At 39.6% G+C, this 24,870-nt stretch overlaps 1 protein-coding gene across 1 annotated transcript in view; it reads right to left on the bottom strand.

The window, feature by feature from the left end:
* The window catches only part of CACNA2D3 (calcium voltage-gated channel auxiliary subunit alpha2delta 3), a 959,782-nt gene that overhangs the window by 348,507 nt on the left and 586,405 nt on the right, over positions 1 to 24,870 (bottom strand). Inside the window, exon 14 of the mRNA XM_040407724.1 lies at positions 19,179 to 19,196. Coding sequence (XP_040263658.1) covers positions 19,179 to 19,196 — 18 coding nt within the window. The remainder of the gene's footprint in view (positions 1 to 19,178; positions 19,197 to 24,870) is intronic.

Genomic DNA, 24,870 nt, shown 5'->3' with positions numbered 1-24,870 from the left:
AGTACCGCCATGACCCATTGACTGTAATGGGACCCGGGCTGTTTATGGCATTAGTGCCGAGATTCAGCTGGACAAATACAGATGCCAGCAGTGTTTTTTGTCTGGCCGAATCCCGATACTAATGTCGAAAACAGGCCAGATTCCCGCCAGGTCCCATTATAGTCAATGGGCTACAGTGGGGAAAGGTAGAATCCAGATATGCCGGAACATTTTAGCGCTAGTATGAAACTAACCTAAGATCTTGGCCATTGTGCTGTCTTATAGACCCAAATGTTTCACAAAGATCCCTTTTCATAAAGAAAATGACACAGGTCTACTGTCTTTAAAGGGGTTTTCTCATCTCAGACAATGGGGGCATATTGCTAGGATATGCCCCCATTGTCTTATAGGTGCGTGTCTCACCGCTAGGACCCGCACCTATATCGAGAATGGAGCCCTGAAAGTGAAGGAGAGCGCACTGCGCATGCTCAGCCGCCCACCATTCATTTCTAGGGGGCCGCCGAAAATAGCCGAGCGCTGACTCGGCTATTGCCTTCTGCCCCATAGAAATGAATGGGAGCATAGGCCGCACATGCGCGACACGCTCCCATTCATTTCTATGGGAGAGGCGGGGATTAGCGCTTGGTGGTGGATGGACCCCGGGAAATCTGGGGTCCTCCAGCCACAGCGCTCCCCCCTCCGTTCTCGATATAGGTGCGGGTCGCAGTGGTGGGACTCGCACCTATCAGACAATGGGGGCATATCCTAGCGATATGTCCCCATTGTCTAAGATGGGAATACCCCTTTAACACTTGATTCTCAGCTGCAGGAAGCTGATGTAACTGGCGATATACACAGTCAAGTCACATTATTATGACCACATCCTACTTTTAATGTCGGCAGCATGTAGCTCATAAAGGAGGTCACATGTCATGCAGTGGCTCAGTGGGTATATATGGTGTGCCAGTGGGTATATATCCCTCATTGCTGTCATGGGTGAAAGGAGCGATTTAGTAGAGTTGCACAAAGGGATGATTATTGGCTTTCAGACCAAGGGTGGCAGTATTTCTGAAACTGCTCAGTTTGTGAACTGTTTCTGTGCTGCTGTGATGAAAGTGTCTTGTGAGTGGAAAAATGGCACCATTGTTAATAAGCAATGTGGAAACTGTGGAGCCCCATGTGCCATTGATATGAGAGGTGAACGTCAGCTATGAAACTGTACAGTGGAGCAGCTCACCGCCAAAATGAACCAGGGGCTACCAAACGTGTGTATAAAAGAACAGTGGATGATGGCGTATCAGGCGAGAAATATCACAGAACAAATACCCTGAAACCATTGCTGGAAGAACATAAGTTGGTGGTGGCAGCATTATGGTCTGGGGAATGTTTTTGTGGCATTTCGTGGGCTCACTCATCCATGTGGAAGGCACTCTCAACCAATTTGGTTATGAATCCATCCTTGCAGATCACGTACACCCATACATGATGATTGTCTTCCCTGAATGATTGTCTTCCCTTCTGGAAGGGATCTTCCAGAAAGACAATGAGACATGTCACACAGCTAGAAATATCCAATATTGGTTGGAAGAACATGGCCAAGATTTCCAAGTACTACCCTGGCCCCCTATTTCCCCAGACTAGAATCCAGTTGAGCATCTGTGGGACCACCTAGTTCAGTTAGCAGCTGTGGGATGCACTGCAGTCAGCATAGCTTCAGATACCTGTGACAACCTACCAGGACCTTATTAAACCACTCCCAGCCCGTCTAGCTGCTGTCCGTGCTGAACATGATGGGTATCTGGATATTAGCTGGTGGTCATAATAATGTGACTCGACTGTGTATTTTATACAGATTAATATTCAAATGAATGGCAGCCCATGCAATGCAAGGAGGGACTCCCCTCTGTGATTTTTCTATGCCCAAACAGCACTTACACAAGGGGCAAAGAGGCTTGATTAGTTTTTAGTCATCTGTAATTTTCTGGTCAAAGCAAATCTTACACATTTAGCATAGGTGCAGGTATAGCTAGGATTTACTTCACTCCGAGCTTAAATACCCAGGCCAAGGCAGAGTAAATGTTTGGTGCCAACACCCCCTCCAGCATTTTATACCCAAGGCACATGTTACGTGAACACAACCGACTGAAAGAATATTATAATCCTTCGCAAAGCAGCCAATAGGTAATGGCTTTTAGAACATCAATACTTTGACATTTACATTGTCTGATTAGAATAAACCAGGTTAGTATTCCCCAACCACTGCTGAGACACGGACACCTTCTGAAATATTTCTGCATCATGTCCTAGAAAGTTGTCACCACCAACCTTCTATAGTACAGGGATTGCATGACACATCTTCATACAAAATAAAAGCATAACTTTAAAAAAAAATTGTAGGTAGACCTCAAAAGGTTGCTTTATCTCACAGTGACTGATCTGCTTCCTTTATTGAATGAGGAGATATATAACACATTACATTATAACACATTGCATTATCCTCTATGGGAGGTCCGCTCACAGAATGTACAGTAGGCTGCCTGTTTACTAGGACGAAGACTCTGGTAGGGAGGCAGCTGGAAACATGATTTCTCCTTATTACTGGAATTGTTCCTGCTATAAAAAATTTACAATTCTGATAGATATTACATTAGGAAAGTGCTCCTCTTGCACCAAAAGTGGATCTATATCATAGCCTGGGAGGTCTTGTCTTGCCTCAATACATGTGACATGTAGCATTTATCATAGATTAAAGGGGCTTTATGTGACTAAAATAGTAAGATAGATCATCAGTGCTTGACCAATGGAAGTCAGACCCTAGGCAATGACGATGATAATCAGAAGGAGCCTTGCCACTTCTCTATGATGATCGTCAAGAGTCCCGGGATTTATCTGACCTCTAGAACAACCACTATTAAAACATTAATGACAATAATAATAATAATAATAATAATAATAATAATTCTCAAGGTTTGACTATTTTCAATTTAAAGAGGGTCCATCAGCGCTTTTGACCATGCAACACTATTGCTAGGCAAGGGCCAGGAAGGAATACCTTAATTTTTTTTCTGAAATGACCTGCAATTTTAATAGAAAAATACTTGATTTGAAAGTAAATTTTCTAGAACTAGACATTTTCCGAACTTCACTTACTTAGTAGCATAACAGTTAAATCAGGTGTCATTTTATAAATTAAAGACAACAAAAAGGACTGTAAAACAATACCACTTCGATTAGACTTGCCACAGATACAGCACAACATAAAAAGTAACACAATGATAATAATGCACCGGTAATGACAATTAAGACAATTGTGAACATGAAGGGGTTAATAACGTGAGCACATATTGGTCCACTATTGGATGATCTGTGTCTTATTCCAGGTTTATTCCAGAAGTTACACTATGAAATATCTCAATTTCTAAATTTAACATACTTCTTGTTTTACGGTAGTCATAGTGAACACAAGGTGTCGCTGTAATATGTTACTGGCCTAACACCTTTCCAGCAGGAAAATACAATAGAGGTGACAGGATAGTAAGAAGTTGAGGTATTTCTAGAATTTTATTTAATTTTTTCTAAAAACCAGCAACATGGAGTAATTTATTAATATATTTAAAGGGGTTTTCTGGGTCTTCTATATTGATGATGTATCCTCAGGATAGGTCATCAATATGGGATACTTAGGGGTTCAGATTCCAGCACCCCCACCAATAAGCTCAGGGGCATAGCTAAAGGCTCATGGGCCCTGTTGCAAGAGTTTTGGCCCTCTTCACTCAGTGCTTTGTGGCCAGGGAAGCACATAGCCTTCGTGATGCCTGAGGCAAAAATTGAAACAGTGCTCCCACCCCCAATGACCAGTTCTTGACCTAACCCCTTCCCTCCAGCCAGAGGTGTAACATAAGCATCATGCACTTTCTATAATACCAGTGTCTTCTTATGTGGCACAAGGGTCTTTGGGCCACCTCAGGTTTCTGGGCCCGGTAGCGACTGCTACCTCTACACCCCCCCTATAGCTATGTCTCTGGATCAGCTGTTGAACAGCTCCAGTGAGCATTTAGCCTCCTCACAGGATACCAAACGCAATGTGGTCCAGTCTATAGTGGCTGTGCTTGGTTTTGCAGCTCATCACTATTCACTTGAATGAGCCTGAGCTGCAACTAGGCCATATGACTGAATGAACGTGACGCCACTAACCTAGGAAGAGGCCACAGGACTCACCGGAAAGCAAAAGCCTCTTCAAACAGCTGACTAGTGGGGGTGTTGGGAGACAGATAAGCCAATCTGATATTGGTGACCTAATCTGAAGATAGGTAATCAATATAACAAACCCAAAAAACCCTTAGTTCTGTGTTGTCCAGGTTCAACACACTTTTTAGTGTCTGATCTGTACAGAGTTCAATATACAGAGATGAACGCAAACAGCGCATATTTTACATAAACTTTTTGAAAGAGAAACAAAGTAATATATTAATTAAAAAATGTTCCAAATGAATTTTGCTTTTGTCATTTATGTTAGCTAGTGGTATATATCCAGGTATTGTCAAAGCTATCCTTGTAATGTATCTTTTTTTCTTGGTCTGTTTTCAGTTTATTTGTCCATTTGTTTTGTTTTTCCTACTTTGTACAGTGCAAAAAGAAACAAAATCTATTACTATCTAGAAACTGTCAACAACTTGCTGTTTATGGATCTGTTATTCTTATTATGCCCCTATGGCCCCGACTGGGTTTCCCGGGATCTTATCATATAAGAAAATACATTTATTTGTCATATTTGTTATGGTGAGATTTGCACAGGTCCATCCCATCAGTAACACACCAACGTACACATGAAAACTGAACATGCAAGACTGTGGCTGGGTTCCAGTGTTATCCACTGTGATCACAAGACTGTATTCTCTAATAGTGTCACCGCCAGCTCTCTGAGAAGGTCTGGCAGATGTTCTTCTATACCTCTTGCATGATGTTCTTTGTTTTGGTTTCACTTTGTCATCTCCTTTTCTTCTCCCAGCTGTTACCTATTTACACTAATTGTCTCCCTTTATATTCCCTCCCATACTGCCTCACTTTGCGGTTTATACTACTTCCTGGATTGAAGTGTTCACTGCTGGAGACTTCTGTTACTGCTTGTTCAGATAAGTCCTTTCATGTATTGTGTTTCCTTGCTGGCTTGATTCTAGGTGACCCTGACTCCCTCCGTATTAAGTGCAGGGAGCCGGTGGTCGTGTCCCCTCACTATTATAGGGTTTTCAGGTGTCACACAGTCTAGGTACGAGGGCATGCAATCGTCTACCTCTGAGACCCTTGTATGTGCTTAGCAGTCAGGGTGAGCTCTTAGGGTTTTATAGGGGTCACCTTTATGCTCCTTAGTTTGGGATCAAGCCAGTCGGATGTTTATCCATAACTTCCAGCTATCTGCAACATCATCCGTGACAAATAGCTCCAATATGGTATGATTTCACTGCAGAGTATGGTGGCCAAGAGCACCATGTTCTAGAGAAAGGTTAGCATGGGATGCAGCACTAAACTGGTACTATGCCCCCTTCATCCTCAGGATCAGTGGGGGATGATAAAATGATAGTACTGTATATTAGAGATGAGCGAATAATTGAAAAGTTTGTTTTGGCTGATTCGCTGAATTTTACTAAAAAATTTGATTTGTGACGAATTACTTCGTCACGAAGTGCATTTTTTTTGCAAGTAGCAGGTGCAATGACAGGGAACTGCTATAGCGCTGCCCCAGTCATTGTACTCCACAGATGCCACGTTCATACATGATCGCGGCATCTGAGTGTAAAAACAGTGTTAAATTAACAATAAAAAAAAAAATTTAAATCAAACTTACGGCCGGCCATTTGCTCACGACAGGCCGGCCTCCGCCATGTTGCTTGAAGATCTTGAGCAACATCTTGCGTGGTAAGTTTGAATTTTTCTAGTTTTTTTACACTATTTCAGGTTAAATCGATTAGCTGACACGAAGCAGGAGGAAATTCGATTTTATCCTGAAATTCGGTTAGAATTCCACTTTGTGGGATTCAATTCGCTCATCTCTACTGTATACCCTAACAATCTGCCATGACTATACAAGAAGTGAATACCGCTCTAAAATTAAAGCCTAATGTAGATATTTTTAACACATAAGGTGTAGAGACAATTTGAAGGGGTTATCCCATCCAAAAAATCTACAAAAAAAAAAAATCTACAATTTTAAAAACTGCATCCTGAACGGAATACTTTTGTAATTGATTGTAATGAAAAATTTTGTATAGCCAATGAGTTATTGAATAAACTCTATCTGTATACTGCCACCTGCTGTTTGTCACTTTCCTTGGTTCTCTGTCCACCTCGCTGAGGTGGACATACACGCTTAGCTGCATTCTTTAACTGCCACCAGCCCTTTCTTCTGTTAGAAACGGCGACAGTTACAGGAAGAGACCTGCAGCTAAAAGGACACAACCCTTGAGATGTGATAGGGTGAGAGCTGCAGCAAAAAGGACACTCTCCTTGAGCCACCAGCTTGATATAAATCTAGTAGAGCAACTTGAGCAATTAATGGGCAGATCTCTGGATCCATGTGAGGTACAGGGCTGGTTCTAGCTTCGTTATCAAGAGATCACTATGTACTATATGATGTCTGATTTTCATTTTTTTTTTGATTAAATGGGGGCTAACCCATTTAAGTATTTTTATATCTATGACCGGGCAGTTATTTATGTGGTACTTCGTCTCGAATTCCCACGAGCCACATTTAAATAAACTTAGGATAAGATCCATCGGCAGCACTTAGACTGTTTGGTGACTGTTTCCAGGTAGTAATACATTTATGGGATCAAGTAAAAAGCCCCATTTACAATGCATATCACCTAAAAAATGGACAAAAACTGCAAAATGCTTCATGAGCAGAAAGCTAATAGTGTTTTGCTGCTTTTGAAGTGCGTATGTTTTTTATTTTTATTTTTTGTAACTTTATTAGTCAGCAACAGAATCAATAACCCTCTCTCGATCCTTGTGCGTATTTATACCTACAGTGTCTACAAAGTCCCAGAATGGGTTAATTGTTTTCAGTCCTTGGTGACATAAAAAGCAGCACTTCAAAGAGTAACAGGTAAGTGAAGCAAAGCATGATATATGATGTTCTGAAATCACTGAAATATGAGATTGACGAGGAAAAAGAGGACAAAACGTTACTTACACAAGGTAAAGGATGACAGACGGGGGAAAAAAGAAAGCTGTCAACAATTTTAAGGAGACAAATAACGCCAGACAGATTTTTTTTTTTTATACGTATGTATTGGAGACAAGATCCCAATTCAGATTTCAGTATAAGAGATAATATTAATCCCATAAAAACATGAAATGTTTCAAACAGGTTCAGACAACTTATGCTATTCAGTTAAAGTAGGGAATACAAGTATAAAAACCTTGTAAAGACTCAATATAAGCTAAACAATGAAGTCTATAGTAAATAGGCCTGATCGACGTGATAGATGTTGGATGCAAAGTCATTTACTTGCAGGGGCAGGCTGGGCCGGGGGGCAGGAGGGCATATGTCCCCTGGGCCAGTATGTTTAGGGCCGCTGCGGGCCCTGAAGTCAATGGTATCTGTGTTCACTAGACGCAGATACAAATGTGCCTGCAATGATTAGAGTATCATACATACTCCCAATTTCTCTCATTTTAAAGCCTTGCATTGTGTTGTCCTTCCCTCAACGATTCCCTACCTAGCTGCTGCCCCCCATCCAAGGTTTCCTTATGTACCAAAAATTTGTGCAGACAAAAGTTTTTCAAGGATTTTCCAGGACACCTAATGACTAGTGATGAGTGAATCGAATGAATTGACTCCGATCTGAATTTCATGGAAAATTTGATTTGCCACAAAGCCAAATTTCCTTGGGCTTCGTGGTAACGAATCAATTTTCCCTAAAATGGCAGGGGGAGGGAGGGGGAATACATACTCACCTCATCCATTTGTGCGTGAAGAGGCTGTCATAGCCATCTTGATTGAAGATACCGTGCAAAATCTTATGCGCGGTGACGTCTGACGTCACCACGTGGGCCTGTGAAGACATCATCATGTCACCGCGCTAGATTTCGTGCAGTGTCTTCAATCAAGATGGCCGCGGCGGCCTCTATGCGATCAAATGGATAAGGTGATTATTTTTTACCAGATTAACCCCTGCAAAGCCCTCAATCTTAATCTCAGATGCCGTAGTCAGTGGTGAATGAGGCATCTGAGAAGTTCAATGACGGGGGGGCGGTTCGATCGCCATTGCCTGTCATTGTGCCGCTACATACAAAGAAATGCGCTTTGTGGCAAAGTAATTTGTCACAAGGAAAATTTCTTTGTGAAATCTGGCGAAGCAGCCGAATCTAATTTTTGATAACTTCACACAACACTACCGATGAACTATCCTTAGGATTTGCCATCAATATTTGTTAGGTGGGGGTCTGGTTTGAAGAGGCCGTGTATCGTCACATGGCTTAAAATTTATATAAAACTCGAATAAAAACTATGGCAAGTTATTGTCAATGGGAATCCACTTTCCCATTCATATGCCGTGGATATGACACAGAATCTACCCAAAATCTGTGCAGCATCTGCAGCCGGGTAGCAACACCCAACTGACCCCATGAAATGGGTTTGGAGCTGCGACATGCCAAATTATAAATCTGATCCCAATCTGTATTCTGTGGAGAAATATACACATTAAATGTTTCTGCCAGCTATTTTAGGTAGGCTGTGTGAATATACACTAAAGCTGACTTGATCCTTCATACATTGTTGCAATTAAAGGGATTGTCCCACAACAAATATTCTAGAGTTTTCAAACCAGCAGCTGGAGCTCAATACTTTTGTAATTGCATGTCATTGAAAATTTAGAATAGCCACTGAGTCATTCAGTAAAACGTATCCGTACAGCACCACCTGCTGATTGTTCTTATCCTCACATTCTCTATCCACCTGGCTTAGGTGGTCGCACATGCTCAGTTACATTTTTCAACTGCCACCTTCTAAATCTATTGTTAGAAGCTGTGATTGTTACAGAATATGCCCCCTGAGATGTGATAAGGAGAGAGCTGCAGCATGCAGGACATGTGCCCCTGAACTGCTAGCCTGAAATAAATTTAGCAGAGCAATTGGAGCAAGGAATGTGGAGATCTCTGGATCCATTTGAGATAAAGGGCTGCTTCTAGCTTTGTTAAAAAGTGATTATTATATAGTAGTATATTATGTCGGATTTTCATTTTTTACATTATTAATCATGGGATAACCCCTTTATGCTGCTAAGTACAGTACATGGGTCCTCATCTCTAGCGTTAAGCGCGAATATTCGAAAAGCTATATTTTTTCCGCGAATATCGGGACTTCGAGAATTCGCGAATATTTAGAATATAGTGCTATATATTCGTAAATGCCGAATATTTGAATTTTTTTTTTAACAGTACATATCAGGTGATCATCCCTCCCTTCTTCTATCTTGTGGGCCAATGAGAAGGCTTTGTCACAGCTTAGCAACATCCCTAGCAACCAATAGAAAAGTTGCCTAACCCACGCCGGTATTTCACGCGTATTACGCAAATAATACATTACCGATTTTCACAATCAAGAATATAATCTCAAATTTGCGAATTCACGAATATATAAGAATATTCTGCAAAATATTCGCAAAATATCACGAATTTGAATATTGTCCCTGCCGCTCATCACTATTCATCTCTCATAGTGTAGCTGCTGCTATCTCTACCATCGTCTGCTTAGCAGTATGTGCTACAAAAAGACTGTAATCTACAATGACAAATTTACAATCGGTATAGGTTCACAGCAGTTCATGTGAAAGGTTGCATGTGGGTAACAACCATTACCAAAATCTGCAATATTTGAACATTTTCTTTTTTGTCAATAGGATGAAAGGGATACATGTGGGAAGCACATGCCCATTCGTTATGTCATTAACCCTTTCAAGGCCAAATTATTTTTCACCTTTGTGACCAGGCTTAATTTTGCAAATCTGACATGTGTCACTTTATGTGCTAATAACTTTGGAATACTTTTATTTATCTGAGCCATTCTGAGATTGTTTTCTCATGACATCTCGTACTTAATGTTAGGGGTAAATTTGCGTCAATAAGTTTACCTTTATAATATAAAAAAACTTAAAATTTGGAAAAAAAAATAATTTCTAAATTTGAATTTCTAAAGTGATACCTCATTAGATAGTTTTTACTTAAGATTCCCTATATGTCTACTTTATGTTGGCATAATTTTGAAAATCATATTTCATTTTTTTTAGGACGTTAGAAGGGTTAGAATTTAAGAAGCAATTTTTAAACTTTTCTATAAAATTTTCAAAGCCAACTTTTTCAAGGACCAATTCAGTTCTGAAGTCACTTTGAGGTCCTTACATAATAGAAACCACCCATAAATGACCCCATTTTAGAAACTACTAAATTACTTAAAACTGGTTTTACAAACTATGTTAACCCTTAAGGTGTCCCACAATATTTAAAGGCAAATGGAGGTGAAATTTACAATTTTCAGTTTTTGTGCAGATTTTTAATTTTAATCCAATTTTTTTCTATAACACAGCAAGGGTTAACAGCAAAATGAACTTTAATATTTATTACCCTGATTCTGCAGTTTACAGAAACACCCCATTTATGTTCATAAACAGCTGTATGGGCACACGGCAGGGTTCAGAAGGAAAGGAGCAACATACTGTATGGTTTTTGGAGAGCAGATTTGCTGAAATAGCTTTTGAGTGTTGTATCATATTTGAAGGCACACTAGGGCACCCTTACAGTAGAAACTGTCCAAAAGTGACTCCATTTTGGAAACTACCCCCCTCAAATAACTCATTGAAGGGTTTACTGACCACTTTTACCTCAGAGGCGTTTCATAATATTTAGAAACACATGGCTGTGAAAATGAAAAATTATATTTTTTATAAGAAAAATTCTCAAAAAAGCCCAAATTTTTAACTAAGAAGGGATAATTGGAGCGATCGCCGGCAAAGGACCACTCTGATTGGTCCCTTGCCGGCATCACTGGACTCTCAACTGTCCCTGACAGTGGCAGTGCAGAGGCAGAAGCTTTAACCCAAGCACTTTGCAGCTCTTGGATTAAAGAGCTGCCATTATGTTTATATACGTGCTATCTGCACGGGATATGTGCAGATAGCACGTATATAGCCGTATGGCAGTCGGTGAGGGGTTAAATGGGAAAGTGCATATATTATATATATATATATATTATTTTTTTTTCTCCTTTAATTCCTCAGGGTCCTCCATGACTACCATCTGCACATAATGTAACTAACACAGGAACAGGAATTTGGAAACAAAAGGACAGCCATCTTGTTGTAGAAAGTGACATAGTTTCAGGAACCCATCAGGGTCAACTATCAACATATCAGATGAATTAAACTTGTTTCCTAGTAATTGATCACCTAGGATAGTCCAAGAATTATTTGACTTGTTTGCTAAGTTATTTAACAGTTGTTCAATTTAGAATACCCATTTTTATATAACTCATTAGCTTATTAATTACCTAATAACCTTAAAGGGGTTTTCTGGTTGCACAAAAAAAGAGATAGCACCAGCTTTGAACCTTACTGCATTATATAAATGAGGTGATTAAGTTCATTTTGACTCCTCCAGTGAAATTGGAATGTGTGAACCACACCTTGTATTTACATCCCAGAGCAAGATTCAGGGTGGGGAAGGGTCTGTAGCATCAGGTGTCTACCTCTCCTTCCCCTCCCCCTCCAGCTGGGACATCAGAATTATCGAAGCTATGAATACATCAGTGAATACTAATAATGCTGTGGTGGATATGTGTTGGGGAAGAGGCGCTTTTCAAGCATATAGGCTTTTACTAAAGAAACTATTTAACAGCTCTTGATCTTGATTTGTATCCCAGGCCTTCTGTATGGCAGGCAGAAGAGTTACTATTACACTACAGACCTGCTGTGTTCAAAAAGTTATTTTCTTCAGAGGCATGACGCTAAATAAATAGTATATTACTGAACTGAAGGGGGAAAAAAATCCTCAGTTACCAATCACCAACAATAAAATGTTCAGTATATTGTACAGCTAAGGCTGAATTCACACTTCAGTTATTTGATCAATTATTTCCATCATTTATTGTAAGTTAAAACCAGTAGTGAAGACTACTCAGAGATAAAGTATAATGGAAAGATCTGTACCTGTTCTGTGTTTCTGACCCGTACCTGGTTTGGGCTCACAATAACTGATGGAAATAACTCACCAAATAACTGAAGTATGAACTTACCCTTAGGCCCCTTTCACACGGGCTAGTATTCCGCGCGGATGTGATGCGTGAATTGAACGCATTGCACCCGCACGGAATCCTGACTTATTCATTTCTATGGGGCTGTGCACATGAGCGGTGATTTTCACGCATCACTTATGCGTTGCGTGAAAATCGCAGCATGCTCTATATTGTGCGTTTTCCATGCAACGCAGGCCCCATAGAAGTGAATGGGGCTGCGTGAAAATCGCAAGCATCCGCAAGCAAGTGCGGATGCAGTGCGATTTTCATGCACGGTTGCTAGGAGACGATCGGGATGGAGACCCGATCATTATTATTTTCCCTTATAACATGGTTATAAGGGAAAATAATAGCATTCTGAATACAGAATGCATAGTACAATAGCGCTGGAGGGGTTAAAAAAAACCAAAAAAATAATTTAACTCACCTTAGTCCACTTGATCGCGCAGCCCGGCTTCTCTTCTGTCTCCTTCTTTGCTGATTGCAGGAAAAGAACCTGTGGTGACGTCACTCCGGTCATCACATGGTCCGTCACATGATCTTTTACCATGGTGATGGACCATGTGATGACCGGAGTGACGTCACCACAGGTCCTTTTCCTGCAATCAGCAAAGAAGGAGACAGAAGAGAAGCCGTGGACTAAGGTGAGTTAATTTTTTTATTTTTTTTTTAACCCCTCCAGCGCTATTGTACTATGTATTCTGTATTCAGAATGCTATTATTTTCCCTTATAACCATGTTATAAGGGAAAATAATACAATCTACAGAACACCGATCCCAAGCCCGAACTTCTGTGAAAAAAATCGTGCATGTTCCCGCAACGCACCCTCACCTTTTCCCGCAACGCCCGTGTGAAAGGGGCCTTATTATGATTACAGGGATACCAAATGCTATTTTGTGACATTTAATAGTTAGTATGTTAGAAAAACTGTAATGGTTTTTGCTTTGTTTTTGTTTTATTGGTAACAATAACTTTGCAGAAAATTTTAACCTTTACCATAGAAGAGAAAAACTGAAAAGTAAAAATTAAATTTTTATCCCATAATGTTTACTATAAAGATTATTTTACCTTCTGTATGGTAAACAGATGCCTTACCCACACCTCTATAAAAATAAAAATAAATTATAATAATTGTCTTACAGTATTACTGTTTTTTTTTTTTTTTTTTTTTTTTAAGTTTACATGTTGCATCTGGCATACTGTATGATAGTGGTGATATTAATTATGGTGATTGGTAAGCATCCTAAATAATAATAAAGTGGGGTAGACATGGTTTGACTGCATAGAGCTCTGAAATTCCAAATGGCAGCCCTGGATCCAAGCCTGCTTGAAGCCCTATTGGAAAAACCCTGCACTAAAGCACAGCATCTACAGGGTAGGTTCAGGAGCAGAACACTCCCCGAGAGGCAAGATCGTTGATAATGTTATGATGTTGTGTCTGAAGGTCAGAGCCTTAAAAGCCTGGCCACACCTCAGATGTAGACATGATGTCATAGGGAACCAGCACAGTGAAAAATGTTATAACCATCACGGAGTGCAGGAAAACTGGGCATTACAAATAAACAATCACAATTACTAAGTGGTAATGTGTGTTGTTTTCTGTCAATTGATGCTGAGAGTTGCAAAACCAGAATACCCCTTTAAGGAGAATCTGTCACATCCAACTATTTGCATAGACACATAGCTGTGGTTCACCTAAATGAAACTTTATTATCCTTTTGTTAATATCACATTTAATAAGTCTGTAAAATAAGATTTGGTGAACACATTTGGATTTGGGGAGATAAGATTTGTATTCTTAAATGTCACTATTTATTTCACTTCTATTCAGCACAACATAAAATCAATATGTTTTTCTAAAAGTTGCATTGCCTGACATAACCTCTAGTGGTTTGGCCCCCATATTTATGGACACATTTTATGACTGTCCTATTAGTTCATCTTTATTGTAGTGTGACTTTTTCTTTTGAAGTTTATTCTCTTCTTTTTAATGTTGATAACATATTGTGAGCATAAATCTTCAAGTTCAACATCCAGTTTATGCTTTTGCTTATTACACAACTAAAAAAATTCATTTGTTCGGGCAGATTTATGAAAACTGTCAAAAAGAATAAAACATCTCATTACCCACAGCAGCCAATCACAGCACAGCAGCCAATCATTGTTCAAAAGCAGAATACGAAATTAAGGCGGGCTTCCGATTGGTTACTATGGGCAACAAAGTCAGCTTTTCTTTTAGATGGTATCTAAATGTCCCCTATGTCTATTACTACCTGATCATATATTTTTTTAACATATTATCAGCCTATAACTGAATATTCTATGTATTTTTTTTTACTGAACTTCCTGTTCTGGCTCTTTAACTTTCTTCTTTGTTTGGTCTTTTAGCATGGAAAAGAGTCTCACTTGACTATCTCATTTAAACTATTCACTCTGACCAGAGAGGGAAGGGGATGAGTGGCTCAAATATAGCATCACACATCTTCTGTGGTCATCTTTATCTAGGAGTATCAAGAGAACAATAAAGCTGTAATACTGCTATCCTAATTCTACTAATCTACTATTATACTTACAGATACAATATTTCCCTCACAGCTGCAGTAAACTAGCATACATTACCTATCTATATAGGATATTTATCTCTCTGTGCAGACCTCTACAGAAGGACACTATTTTGTATTTAAAGGGGTTGTCTGCTTATGCTAAATTGATGACCATCAAAATCAGATCTGCAGGGGCCCGACTGCTGGAACACCCGCCCATCAGCTATTTGAATAGAATACAGCGCCTGTACGAGCATTGTGCTATCTTCGTTGTTTCTGCTGTTGCTGTGTTGATATCACATTCACTTCAATGGACCCGCTCCGACAGGAGGGAGCCATCCCATTCAAGTGAATGGGACAGTGGAGCTGTAATCACACCTTCTCACCACTGCAATGTTGATGGCAAGCAGGTTAACCGTGAGGAGGACACAGACCTATCATGAGCAGTACGCTCTCTTCAAACAGCTGAGAGGCGAAAGTGCCAGCAGTTGGGCCCCCCTAGATTTGATATTGATGACCTATCCTGAGGATAGGTCATCAATATAGCATATGCGGACAACCCTATAATTTTTTGTGGTACAATACTGCCAAGATGAAAAAGAATAAACTGACAAATATTCTTTTACTCTTTCATGACCACTGCTCTACATGTATAGTGGAAGACCAGTCTTTAAAAATGCCGCTGGCTTGTGAGCACAACAGGCGCCATAGCCAACAGATTTCTTCTGTTTTAAACAGGAGACAACTGGACAATAATTCCGATCACACACATTTAACTCATTAGATACCGTGGTCAAAAGTGAAAACCGCATCTAAGAGCTGAAAACCCAAGCTTAGAATGGCTCCCTTTATACGCCGATCGGGGAAGCAATTCGTTCATTTGTAAAAGGTTTGAGCCTTCTAGAGACTACCAGGCCTCTCACAGGTATTTTCCAATGTAGGTCTGCAGGTGGCAGTGCTACATTGGAATACACTCAATTTTCTCTTTAGTAAATAGAAATGGCAATCCAAAGATTTCATGTTTTGAAAAATATTTTTAAAAAAATTAAATTAAAAAAATTCAAGTCATCCCCCCCTTCCCAAGAATAAAAATATAGATCATAGGCATTGCCTATAACTCTGTCATCTAAGCTCCCATATAAACTTGGAGCCAGTCCCATTGGACCACCACTAATTTCCTAAAATAAGGGCCACAGCTTTCTGTGAGCACCCATTCAGCCCTGAATTGTAAAGTAATAATAGTAGTGGATCACAGTCTACAGCTGGTTTTCTCTAACATTTTGTAGTCTGTTCTATAAACCTTGGTTTATAGGATGTTGATGAGTTTTATGAGCAATACATGTATAGTCTACTGATGGTCTCCAACTAAGCTGGAAGCCATTGGATATGAATGGCTTTCCTGATTTAGGAATGAAATGAGCAAATCAAAATATACTGGGGGATTACTGATATTTAATGCAAGATGCCTCTAAACCTTCAAAACTTAAGGTTTTCTCTTTGTCTGTAATCAAGAATAGGTGACACTGTGTTGTTCTTACATTAATGGACTGACAACTTTATAGACTTTTCTGGAATATTGTCTCCATAATTGACACCAAAATGGATGAGGCACATCACAAACAAGACAAGAAATGTGTATGAAAACACTGTGGTTCTACCTTGCAGATATCGGGCTGAACTAGCACATGATGATAGATCTGAAGCTTTGCTTTGCAAAATGCACTGTATGGTACAGCCCATGTAGAAAAGAATTCCATACTACATGGAGAATGAAATGGAATTGGTCACAAAAATCAATATAAATGGTTTAGACATTAGGGCTGTTTAAATGTTGACAAAAAACAAAAACAAAAAACATTTCAGGAATACAGAGAAAAACCTCTAGCAATCATGACAAGTTTGGGCATCAAATGTTTGAATACACATTTTACTTTGATGCAGTAATTATTGTTATTCCCACCGTGGGATGTTAGAACTTTCTATTGACAGCAAATCTAAAGATTCTTTCTCTAAGGTTAAAAAATGTTTTAAACATTGTTTGTTATTTCTCCAAGTCTTCATGGTCTTAAGATTGTAGTCCATCGATGTCCTGAATAAAAGTGCCCCAGACTTAATTTCCAGCAAAAGAATGACTTAAAATTAAATTAATGGGTATTACAAAAACCCACAAGTGTTGATGAATTAATCAGTGAAAATTTGCTTCACCCATGTTTTGCCACTTATGGAGCTGTAATTTCTTCATATATAAAACAGTTGAGGTTGAAATAGGAAATAAGGGCTTCTTTTGGATTAGAAAAATATGACTGGTAGCTTCCAGAAACAGCTCACGTGTCCATAGGCTTGTCTGGTAGGTCAGCTCCATCGCTGAATTCTGAAACTCAACCCTAATTTTTTCAAAAATGATGATTCTACTGAATTAGAATTTTGTGCACTTTGATTCAGGAGAATAAAGGAGAGAGAAAGACTTTTCCATCCAATCAGTGCACTTTTGATTCAGGTAAAATTAATTCTGTACGAAATTGAATCACATGGGTGATTCAGGCAAATGGGACCCACATAGAATTTTGAGGAATCTGTTCATCTCTAGTTGCAATACCATTCATAACCTGTGGATAGGAGTGACAAAGTTTTTGAAAGAAACCAGCCATGTTTTCCTAACCCTTGACAAATCTTTTAAGGTATTTCAATCTCTGTTGTCTTATATAGCTCTATAACAGGTAATAGAACAAAAAGGTCATTGAAAACAACTGTTGGGTTTTTGTGACTTCCGTTGAATTCCAAAAAGTCATAGTTGCTATTTTACATCATCTGCTGACAATTACATGTTCTTGTTTGGAACATTGCCTTCCTGTCCCGCAGCTACTGGACGTAACCTTCAGGTATGTGTGACTGGCATAGTACTATTCCCAGAAAACTTTTTTAAGCAGTGGACATAGACTGTGTATGTCAACCTCTCAAACAAAGGCCAAGTGAAAACTTATGTGGTGAGTGGGTGGGGTGAATATGGGGATGTTTGTGATGAGAGAACTTTTCACAGTAGTCTGTTTTTGTGGTTGAACAGACAATTATGACGTGATACACACAATGTGACATATTTACCCATATGTATGCATATAACCAAAATGGGGCTCATTTGGAAACAACGGAAGATATTTATTAAACTGCTACACAGGAAATGTCCTGTAGCCTATAATATCCAATCAGATTCTAGCACACATTTTTCTAGTATATAAAATAGTTCAATTAAGTACAAACTATGCCCTATTGTTTAAATCTAGGGAAGAACTGGGTCATTGGATAATGGAGCATAACCGGAGTTCTCAGTAGAGGAGAGCATGGAACTTCTCGTTTGACCCAGGTGAATGAGGATTCCAAGAGGTGGAACCTTCTGTGGACATCTTAGTTGAGTGGTCAATGAGATGAGCATCTAAGATTAATCAGTGCCAACCTGCTAAGCCAACAGGCCATACACTAAATTCTTGTTTGGTCAACAGCTATTTCTCCAACCCATACTCAATTCAGAATAAGCTGGTGCCAGACTCTTCTGGTGGTGGCTTATCTCCCTTGAGAAAAAAAAGAATCGGGTGCATTGAAATTCAACATGTCTGACCCATCTTTTCCCCAGTATCTGCCATCAGGGAAGAGTTGGGACAGCACCATACACAGCAGATGGTCAGCAGGTCTCATCGAAATTGGCATGTCTTGTCAACATTCATCTGATGTGCATGGCCACCATTTGTCTGTCCCTTTGATTACTCCCTTGATCTCCCCAGTTAAGTCCCATTTAGAATGTTTCATCAATTTTAGATTCTAACAATAGTTATTGTCCTAAATGGGAAAATGATAGGTAGAATCTGACTGGATGCCTCATTCCATTTTGCAACTTGTCGTTCAACAAGTCCCATTGCGTTATATATACATATTGCGATACACCGTAGCAGTTATGGTATAGGGCTGAAGTTACAGACAGAATATTTCTAGAACATGAGATTCACATGTGCTCTGCTCAGATGACGCATAGACTTATCCTTAGAACAGTGGACACAAGATTATAAAGCTTTCATTAGTCAGTGCTGAATCGTAAGACACCTTATACTGCACTATAAGGCCTCAGGTACTTTAGCACTGGCCAGGGGTCAATTTCAACACTGTTTGCTTTGTAATTTCTAAATATAATTAATCTACAAAACAGGTGTACAATGTAATGGTGCGAATTCCATAAGATTGGGAGCACAAGTATCTTGAGCAAACACTATTGAATGTGATGTGGACCTTGGAACCACTGTACTAAGTGTATAGCACTGCACACATGCACAAACGTAAAATGTTCTACTCAATGAAAGATCAACAGAATTATTCATTTTACCTTTTGAGCCTGAGGGAGCTGAAAAAACAGAAACAACAAAAATGCATTTAGTGTAACTGAGTCTCTTTAAAGTCTTTATCACCATGATAGCTGCTGATTCTGCTGCTTTTATAAGCCTTGGTCTATGCAGGAACTGCATACACACAATGCAGGGAATTTATCATGAGGGTCATAATTGAAGTCAGTTTTGCAAGGGTCTGCATTGGAGCACTTTGCACTAAATGTATCAAATGTTGCATGGTGTTTGTTAAGTTCAGTGCATTTTTTAACCTAACACTTTTGGCTAGAAATACTACTCCAGTTTTCCTAGGCCACCCTTGTACTGGAGTAAGTTTGTGACCCTTTTTTTGCGACTTTTAAAAAAAAGTGTCAAATGATAAATCCGGAGTGAAACTCATTAACATAGCTAACCACAACCATCTTTCCACCCACTTTTCGGAACTGTGGTGGACAATAGGAAAAAAGTCACAAAATGTGTTACGCAAGGGACCCAAAAAGTCACAAAGCCAAAATTTTGTGACTTTTTGAATTCTGGAGTGTAGGGCATGATAAATTCCCCCAAGATGTGCTTAGTTTTAGATAGCTTTTAGAGTTTATGTTTATATCTCTGTTTATAGTCCCTATTTATTCTAAAAGCTTCGATACTTCAAGTTCCCTAGCAATCACAGCTGGACGACCACCATTTGAATACATATAACTACATATACTGAGGTGGTCACAGATAGCTTTGCCTGTTGTTCAAGAAACGTCCTCTTTATTTGAAAGGGTATTCTGGTAAAAACATATTGATGACCTATCCATAGAATAGGTCATCAATATGTGTACTGACCATTCTTGGGTATTGAGATGATGCTCCTATTTAAGAGAATGGGAGCTAAGCTGAGTTGTGGAGTTCTGGCTCCATACATTGTTTACTTCTGAAACTCACGGCTGCCCCTAACAGCTGATCGGTGGTAGTGCTGGGTATCACACACCCGTAGATCTGATAGTGATGACTGATACTAAAGATGGGTCATCAATATGTTGGTTCTGAAAAAAACCTTTAAATACTGTCTTATTTTGGACCCCTCCCACAAAAAACATGGGGCTAGTGTAGATAATAACAAGAAGCTTCAGTGTATAGGCTGTCAACACGAGGAGGAAGTACACAAAGCAAGAACTATTGAAATTTAAGTGTTATGGAAAAGCGGATTTTGGAAGCTGTGTGAAGTGGAGATAGGGCAAAAATTCTTCTATGGTTATACAACAGCATAGAACATGTGTCGCGTTGATATGAAAATCATCTGGAGCAAACTATGTTCTGAGCTATTTGCCTAATGAGACAGGACTGACTGACAAAAAGCGGTTGTAATTATTTCAGGACTTAAGTGGAAATTAGAGGTAGAGCAAGTGATAGCATACCCCTAGGATATGCCATCACTTGTTGATTGATGGCCGTCTGATTGTGGGAATCTCACTGGTCAGCCCAGTGCGCTCCCAACTTTTTAAATTCATAACGTCTGAAAAGCTTCTGAAATTAATGAGGAGAGATTTCTTATAGATGTGTTGTCATGTAGTCATCTAATGTACACAAAAATCTCACGCACAGTGATACCTTGTTAGCATTGTAATCAACACCGTATTCAAGATTTTACACAGGGCAGAAAGCCCCACAGTTAAAACCAAAATTTAAAGGAGTTGTACAGGATTGCAAAAGTGTAGCTTCTCTCTTTTAAAAAAGATGTCCAGAGGTTTTACATGGTATGTCAGCTCAGGTCCATTGACGTGAATGGAACTTAAATGTAATAGCACATACAACCTGTGGAGGGGTTGTTGGTGAAGGAAAGCAGCCATGTTTTTCTAATCCTGTACAACACCATAAACCCTCTTCCCCACCAATGGAAGGTCCTAAAGCTTGCTTGCCCACCACATCTTGATATCTTTTGTATGAGATGAACATACCATGACCATTGGGACAGTTCCTCCTTTCATTCTTCGAAAACACTCCATTATCTGTGAAAGTTTAACTGCAGATGGAGGGATCAGCCAGATGTGACCCCTCATGAGCACCATATCAGATTTTATTGCCAATTAACTTACATAGACTTAACGTCTTAACCCTCCAAGTCATAATTTTATGGGACAGCATAATCAAATCTACCTCAAAACTGTAATTAATCATAAAATCTAATGAACTGATATAGGCAGCAAACATTGGGTACATCTCAATACCAGTAAAACTATTTGGAGTTGATCTCATGGCTTCACTTGACTGATTGGTGATTCATCTTTTCAAATATAGTGGTCCCGGCCACCAGAGAGGCTGATGCTTTTTCTTATAGTGTGCAAGCACGACCACCACTGATGGAATACAGGGTGGTCTGTAACCATGGAAACGAGCAGTGTATAATGTGATGGAAAAATTAATCCAGACAGCAAAGGAAGCAATATGGATAATAACAATATATTAGTAAGTGGCTTGTATTACTTTCTCTACATGATAAATGCAACTTACTGAAGTGAGACAACCCCTTTAATAATTTGCTATATAATTAAAAGTTATAAAAGTTAAAGCCACTTATGATGCCTTCTAATGTATTGTGTCCAATGACCACACTTTTATGTGACCTCTCCACCAACAGTACCGGGTGGCACCATGTTGCATCTGTACAGCCATCTGTTAAGGTGTCTGTAAGACAAAACTTAATTGGCAGTCACATGATGCAATCTCTAATGAATGTGGCCTTCAAACCCCTGTAACCATCTCATGTCTTGGAAACTCTGCATAAAGTAATAACTGGAATAGGGCAACTACAGTACCCTGAAAGATTATCAAAATTAGGGTTATTCACTTCAGAAAAAAGACGATGAGGGTAGATCTAATAACTATGTATAAATATATCAGGGGTCAGTGCAGAGATCTATCCCATCGTCTATGTATCCCCAGGACTGTGACTGTGACGAGGGGACATCCTCTGCGTCTGGAGGAAAGAAGGTTTGTACACAAACATAGAAGAGGATTCTTTACGGTAAGAGCAGTGAGACTATGGAACTCTCTGCCTGAGGAGGTGGTGATGGTGAGTACAATAAAGGAATTCAAGAGGGGCCTGGATGTATTTCTGGAGCGTAATAATATTACAGGCTATAGCTACTAGAGAGGGGTCGTTGATCCAGGGAGTTATTCTGATTGCCTGATTGGAGTCAGGAAGGAATTTTTTCCCCTAAATTGAGGAAAATCAGCTTCTACCTTACAGTTTTCTTTTGCCTTCCTCTGGATCAACTTGTAGGATAACAGGCTGAACTAGATGGACAAATGTCTTTTTTCAGCCTTATATACTATGTTACTATGTTATGTTTCACCACTGTGATGATGATTTTAGAAAAGATTTTGATAAGTGGTTAAATAGCTTCAATAAAATGATACAGTAACTGCTCTTCTTCAAAATGAAGTCAGCTCACATTACTTTTTCTAAGCCTTTTTCTTTCTGAACCTTAACAGTCAAACCGTGGTGACACCTAGACCTTACCAGCAGTCTGATTCCATGCCAAAATTGGGGTATATAGAGTGATGCCAGTGCTGGCCACAGTTCCCTCAGGCCCAGCTATATTGTCTTTCCTAATAGCCACAGATTCTCAAGTTCCAATCAGAGTCTAGAGTACCAACCACAGTGCCCTCAGTATGAGTCATCACATCAACTGTACGTTCTTCACAAGCTTGTCCAAAGAAGAAAATGTATTTGTAACTTATTGGTCCTCAAGGGATTCTTGTGTATGTTGCTTAGCCACATCAAGAACTGGGTGGCTCCTCACTAGTGAGGTCCACAGTATGGGAATCAATTTTTTCTAGTAACCAGTAGAGTTGTAAACCAGTTGTTTGTAAAGATGGACTACTGCATTTTATTTTGCAGGTGGCTGCGTACATCCGGCCTGTTGTGAAAACAGCGTAAAGGGCCTGTTCCATGTAATCAGTCGGCTCTGTCAGGTAAGGACTGAGTCCTTCTCAGCATACCACTGTGTGCTAAAAATTCTACTTGCTGAGGGAATTGTCTCAGCGCACTGAACCCTGAAGAGAAAGAACTGGGGACATATTCTGCACACCTTGCCCTGGGCGATTTTAAAAATGAATTAAAGAACTGTCTGTTTAGTCTTAGAAGTCATTGTAATTCTCATAGTTACAGGTTTCTAAAAAATTTAAAATAATACAAAAATATACTAACTTTAACGTTGAAGGGGACTTTGCAGCAGGTGAGGAGAATTGCTATAATTGGGATCGTGGACATTTTATGGCTAAAAGTTCAGCTTATAAGTAGTCATTTGTGAAGAGCTCTGGCATTCATGTGGTTGAGCAGATTGATATGTAGTTTTATGGGGAAATATTTAGTATAACTTGTATTTTAGAAATCTAAATCGTAAATTGTATGACTGTGCATGCAGAGATATTGTCAATCATAAGTAAGACCAAGCATAGAAACAGCAGATAATAAAATGAATAAAATCCAAGTTATACTGGATTTGAGCCCATCTGACCCCACAAGGCTACCTCTTATACATGGGGCCCTGCACTAAATTGAATTATCTTCTCTAGAAAATGTAGTCCCATCTGCAGGCAGCATGTTCTAGCAAAGGAGGAGCTGAGCAGATGGAAATATAAATTTCCTAGTCAAAGATTAATTATAACTTGTAGTTTATGGATTTAAATTTCTGCTCATTCTGGCTTAGGTTTCCAGTGGGACGTCCTAATCCTTTCTTAGGGCTCTTTCACGCGACCGTATGGCTTTTTCAGTGTTTTGCGGGCTGTTTTTAACGGATCCGTTTTTCAGTTTTTTTGTTTCAGTAGTGTTTCCGGTTCCATTACGTTTTTCCGTTCCGTTTTTCCGTAGGGCATATACAATATACAGTAATTACATAGAAAAAATTGGGCTGGCATAAAATTTCCAATAGATGGTTCCGCAAAAATGGAACAAATACGGAAGACATACGGAGTACATTCAGTATGTGTTCAGTTTATTTTTTTGCAGACCCATTGACTTGAATAGAGCCACGGAACGTGATTTGCAGGCATATGACATGTTCTATCTTTGAACGGAAAAAACGGAAATACGGAAACGGAATGCATACGGAGTACATTTCCGTTTTTGTTTTGCGAAACCACTGAAATGAATGGTTCCGTATACGGACCGTATACAGAACTCAAAAAGCGGCCTGTATACGGAACGCAAAAAAACGTTTGTGTGAACGAACCCTTATATGAATGGGAATTTACATCACTGATAGGACTGCCCACGGGACTCCTAAGCCCAGAATAAAAAGAGGTGTGAATGAATAAATTACACGTTCTGGTGAAACTGTTCCCACAAAGCAATATATCCATATACAGGTATATCCATCTGCTCCTCCTGCTCTATATAGTCCACCAATATCTGATTGGTGTGGTAAAACTCTCAGTACCTCACCGATCATCTGTTTGAAGAGGCTTATGTACTCCAGGGAGCACTGCAGCCTCCTTGCAACACACCAAGCATACTGCCGTCCATTGTATAGCATCACCGTCCTGGTATTGCAGCTCAGGCGCATTCACTTGAATAGGACTGAGTTGCAGCCAGACCACGTGACGTCACTGTCCTAGGAAGAGGCCATGGCACTCTCCGTAGCACTGCAGCCTCTTCAAACAACTGATCGGTGGGGGGTGCCTGGAGTTGGACCCCCACAGGTC

The sequence above is a fragment of the Bufo bufo genome, chromosome 9 (genome assembly GCF_905171765.1).
Source record: "Bufo bufo chromosome 9, aBufBuf1.1, whole genome shotgun sequence".
Classification (NCBI taxonomy): Eukaryota; Metazoa; Chordata; class Amphibia; order Anura; family Bufonidae; genus Bufo; species Bufo bufo.
This window is presented reverse-complemented; position numbering and strand designations above follow the sequence as displayed.